At 47.0% G+C, this 5,458-nt stretch overlaps 1 protein-coding gene across 1 annotated transcript in view; it reads right to left on the reverse strand.

Moving 5' to 3' along the window:
* Nucleotides 1-5,152, reverse strand: part of LOC144606147 (cytochrome P450 2D3-like) — a 30,574-nt gene extending 25,422 nt beyond the window's left edge. The window contains exons 1-2 of the mRNA XM_078421944.1: nt 4,930-5,152; nt 535-703 (exon numbers count right to left, since the gene is read on the reverse strand). Coding sequence (XP_078278070.1) covers nt 535-703; nt 4,930-5,139 — 379 coding nt within the window. The 5' untranslated portion in view covers nt 5,140-5,152. The remainder of the gene's footprint in view (nt 1-534; nt 704-4,929) is intronic.
* Nucleotides 5,153-5,458: the final 306 nt, after the last annotated feature.

The raw sequence follows: 5,458 nt of genomic DNA on the forward strand, positions 1-5,458 counted from the left end.
GAGGAGTTCAGATCCGGGGGGCACAGTTTAAAAATAAGGGGTAGGCCATTTATGACTGAGATGAGGAAAAACCTTTTTTACCCAGAGAGTTGTGAATCGGTGGAATTGCCTGACACAGAAAGCAATGGATGTTTTCAACAGTGAGTTAGATTTAGCTCTTAGGGCTAACGGAATCAAGGGATATGGGGAAAAAAGCGGGAAGGTGTTACTGATTTTGAATGATATGATTTTGAGTGATCATATTGAATGACGGTGCTGGCTCGAAAAGCCTAAAGGCCTATTCCTGCACTTATTTTACATGTTTCTATCCAGTGGACCTGCATTCCAAGTATCAGGCTTATCCAGGATTCCCCATCAGCATTCCCCATCCACCACCAATTAAGTAATGTTTCCCCTTCCCATGGAGGCTGCACCTGTCCTCTCAAGGTGCTCTGGCAGACGTTTCCTGGGACACTCAGACGGTTGAATCTGACAATTCCTGGTCCCTCTGAGCCTGGTGCCCAGCACTGTGTCTGGAGCCCACTTCACACTCACCTTCTCCAAACCGCTTAAAGATCTTTTCATAAACTGGGAGTTCTGGCCGGTCCGCAAAATCTTCAGATTTCTTCACCAGCGCCTCTTTCAGGGCCTTGTAGCCGCTCAACACCACCACGTTTGTCCACCCAAAGTCTAAGCTCATCACATCGCCGTACTGCTTCCGCAGCTTAAAGTGGAGGAGACCGGAGAAAGCACGAGGCTGTCATTGTAACTCGCTCACGGAGGCCAAATGCAACATTGAACAAATACAGAACAGTCGCAAAGTTCTCACTAGTGCACTAGTTTATTCTGTGCCCCATGCTGCCATTAGCGCTGGGATGCCGTGAGCAATGAGGTGAATTATTCGTGCTATTGTTTCCCCGGCTGTTATACTTACTTATCCAGTCACGGATGGACAGATGCCGAGCTACACAGCTGAAACACGGGGAGCATACAAGGGATAAACGCAAATGCAGGCCACAATGCGACCTCATTGCCGATAGATACCCTTCTGTATTAATCATCGTTTCGACACTGATTTCATCTGGGGACTTCTCCACTCCCTCATCTGAGGCAGAGTAACAAACATTTTGTACAGAATCCAACGTGGTGGAATAACTCAGTGGGGCGGGCAGCATCTGTGGAGGAAGTGGACAGGTGATGTTTCGGGTCGGGACCCTTCTTCAGACTGATTGTAGTGGGGGGGGGGGGGGGGAGGAAAGCTGGATAAGAGGTGAAAGGGTGTCAAAGCCAGGCAAGTGATAGGTGGATACAGGTGAATGGGGTTGATTTGCTGGTGAATAGTAAGTGACAAAAGTTAGCAATGGAAAGGATCTATTCCACTTTCACACCCACCCACACACCCAAATCCCTCCATCTGCCTTTACTCCTCTTGACACTCTTTTGTTTCTTTCTCATATCTAGCTTTGTCATTTACTGCACCCATCAGACCCGCTGAGTTACTCCAGCACTTTGTGCTTTGCTCCAGTTTCCAACATCTGCAGTTCCTTGTGTTTCCGTGTCATACAGTACAGGCTGGGTATTTTGCGTTCCCTTTAATTGTCCCCCCTCCCGAGCAGCGGACTAGATTAAATCTATGCACCATCTCAAGAAAGCTGAAACTGCCAAAAGACAATTTCTTGAAATTAACCTGGAGTCAGGTAGAGGTTTATACCAGACCGAGATATTAAAGCTCGGTGAGTAACGGGATGTTACCATCCATGCAGTAAGATGGTCCAGATTAAAATGAAGAGCTTCAGAAAGTGTAAATACAATTTCGTTTAGTTTAGACACACAGCATGGAAACGTGCCCTCCTATTCATGCCGACCGTTCACACTAATTCTATGTGATTCCACTTTCTCTCAACCACACCCGTTACACTAAGGGCAATTTACAGAGTCCAATTATCCTGCAAAACTGCAAGTCATCGGAGTGTGGGAGGAAACTGGAACACCCGGAGGAAACCAATGCCGTGGTTGGGAGTCTGCGCCACCTCAAACTTGTTATGTTTAACATGCAAGCAAATAATGCAACAACATGATTGTCACAGTTTCACAGCCCACCGTTCATTTATCAGGAGTTTTGCAATTGGATCATCTCCATGGCACTATCAAAGCTACTTTTGAGGAACTCTATCAATGCCCGAATTTACTGATTTAAGTTTACTTTTGTTGGCGATATTACAGGGCAGAAACACTGACAAAGAACTGGTTAAATGGGGTAGCACACCATTTCACTGAACAGTTGTAATTTTCTTTAATTAATAGACAATAGACCATAGGTGCAGGAGGAGGCCATTCGACCCTTCGAGCCAGCACCGACATTCAATGTGATTATGGCTGATCATTCTCAATCAGTACCCGTTCCTGCCTCCGCCGTCCTTAACAGCTCTATCTAGCTCTCTCTTGAATGCATTCAGAGAATTGGCCTCCACTGCCTTCTGAGGCAGAGAATTCCACAGATTGACAACTCTCTGACTGAAAAAGCTTTTCCTCATCTCTGTTCTAAATGACCTACCCCTTATTCTTAAACTGTGGCCCTTTGTTCTGGACCCCCCCCCCCCCCCCCCCCCCCACCACCACCCAGAATGTTCATGAAAGAAACCTCATGTACATTTTATAATCACCACAATTATCTCCTTATGCCATTTAACCTCAGTACATTGACAAAGTAATGTTAACAGCCAAGGTTTGGAATTCTAAGTGAAGCCTTTGTATTGCACAACAAATCCTGTTATCTTAAACCAAAAACACCAGAGGAACAAGATGGACCACTCCGTTGAAATCGTCTATACTGAAGTGTAGTTAGTACACAAAGGGGCGGAACGGCCGCCATTTTAGTGGGCAAACCCGCAGTTGGCTGTGCCTCTCGCAGTGTGATCAGTGTTGTGGGGATCAGTATGTGTGATGAAAACAACAAAATACAGAATATATCTCATCTATCAACTCACATTTTGTTGTTATTTTTACTTTTAAATGTTTCCCCATTGCTTAATTTCTCTGAATTTATTATTTCTAACTGTTTCTGCCCATTTCCCTCCCATCCTTCCTCCCCAGCCCCCTCTGTTGTGCAGTTTCCATTGTATTGTTCGAACACACACTCTGCAGAAATTTAACTTTATATATATATATATATATGTATATGAGAGAGGGAATGGGTGACGTTTCGGGTCGAGACCTTTGGGTCTCGTCCCGAAACGTCACCCATTCCCTCTCTCCAAGATGTTGCCTGACCTGCTGAGTTACTCCAGCATTTTTTCATACCTTCGATTTGTACCAGCATCTGCAGTTATTTTCCTACACTGTATATAAAGTTTAAGAATAAGGGGTAGGCTATTTAGGACTAAGATGAGGAAAAACCTTTCCACCCAGAGAGTTGTGAATCTGTGGAATTCTCTGCTTAAGAAGGCAGTGGACGCCAATTCACTGGATGTTTTCAAGAGTGTTCGATGTCGCTCTTACGGTATCAAGGGATATGGGGAAAAAGCAGGAACGGAATACTGATTTTTTTTATGATCAGCGATGATCATATTGAACGGCGGTGCTGGCTCGAAGGGCAGAATGACCTACTCCTGCACCTATCTTTCTATGACGGGGGGGGGGGGGGGGGGCAGTTGGAGAGCAGGAGAGGCTCGGGTTGTACTGTTGGACAACCATAATCCTAGCTCGGACACGGAACTCGCCTCTTGCTTTACCACCCACTTGTCTTCTTGTTATTCTGTTTTCCACTAATGATTTTCTTCCCGCAGTTTTCTTTCTTTTAGAATTGGTATATGTATCTTGTGTATGGTTTTTTAATTTTATGTTTGTCTGAGTCTATGTGTCTGTGATGCTGCTACACACCAGAATTATCGTTGTACCTGTGATGCTACTACACACTAGACTTATCGTTGTACATGTGATGCTGCCACACACTAGACTTATCGTTGTACCTGTGATGCTGCTACACACTAGACTTATCGTTGTACCTGCGCCTCACCACAATGACAAAAACCCCGACCCGACTGGAAACAAACTGCGATACGCAGTCTCAATCTGAGTCGATTTAATGACCGGCCGCTGAACTTTCAGTCCTTTCCCCTCAGCAATCGAAACACTCAAAGTTTTTTTTTATATTCACTACATTTCGAAACATTTAGAAGCTATTAAATTGTTCAGGGTTTTTAAAAAAACAGATGTTAGGAACCAAAACACTTAAACGTACATGAAAACAAAGAAATATTTTTAATTAAAAAAAAAAAATTAACTCCAGATTATTTACATGCCACACACAATTGTTCTCCTTTGAAATGTGAGGCTGTTCATGGTGTTTAAAATGATTTCCCCGCTGCCGGTCACTATGTGGAGTTTAGCCAGAGGCTGGGAAGCGGTGTTAAACTGATACACGGGGGGAACTGCAGGTGCTGGAATCTCGAGTAAATAACAAAGTCCTGGAGTAACTCAGAGGTCAGACAACATCCGTGGAGGGGAAAGATGGGGACTTTCCTTCCAGTGTTGGTCAATGCCCAGCGCTGGATGTTGGGGCGGCGGTAGAATTGCTGCCTTGCAGCGCCAGAGACCCGGGTTCGATCCCGACGATGGGTGCCCTTCTGTTCATAGTTTGTACATTTTCCCCGTGACCTGCGTGGGATTTCTCTTCGGTTTCCTCCCACACTCCAAAGACGTACAAGTTTGTAAGCTTGGTATGTGTAAATTGTCCCTAGTGAGTGTAGGATAGTGTTAATGTGCAGGGATCGCTCCAGACCGAGTCGGCCACTTCCTCCCCCCTGTCTCTCTCTCCCCCTCTCTCTCCCTCCCTCCCTCCCTCTCTCCCTCTCCCCCTCTCCCCCTCTCCCCTCTCCCTCTCCCCCTCTCCCTCTCCCTCTCCCCCTCTCCCTCTCCCCCTCCCTCTCCCTCTCCACTCGCCGTCTTTACCTTTGCGAATGAGAGGTGCGGGTTGTGCAGATCCACTTGCAGCAGGTTGCCGAGGAAAGGCAGAGCCCGGGGCCCGGGAGGGTAGTTGCCACACTTCTTCCTCCTCTTCATCAAGTCAAAGGCCAGGGCAAAGACGGTGCAGAACACGGCCAGCACCGGGAACCCGCCAAACACCCTGAGCACCACCTCGGGGAGAGCCCACAACTCCATGTTCCCCGGAGACAACGAGCGGCAAACTAACTGTGCGGCGGAGGGAGGGAGGCGAGGGGACTTCACTGGGAGACGCCCACTAACCCCTTAGCTCTCACGCACAACCAACCATTCGTGGTCCTTAATCTTAACAATTCCTCCTTCGACTCCTCCCACTTCCAAGGCGTAACCATGGGCAGTCATATTGGCCCCAGCTATGTCTGCCTCTTTGTAGGGCACTTGAACAATCCCTGTTCCAGACGTACACTGGCCCCATCCCCGAACTCTATCTCCGTGACTTTGACAACTGCATCGGTGCTATCTCCTGCACCCATGCAGA

This window comes from Rhinoraja longicauda, chromosome 26 (genome assembly GCF_053455715.1).
Source record: "Rhinoraja longicauda isolate Sanriku21f chromosome 26, sRhiLon1.1, whole genome shotgun sequence".
Lineage (NCBI taxonomy): Eukaryota > Metazoa > Chordata > Chondrichthyes > Rajiformes > Arhynchobatidae > Rhinoraja > Rhinoraja longicauda.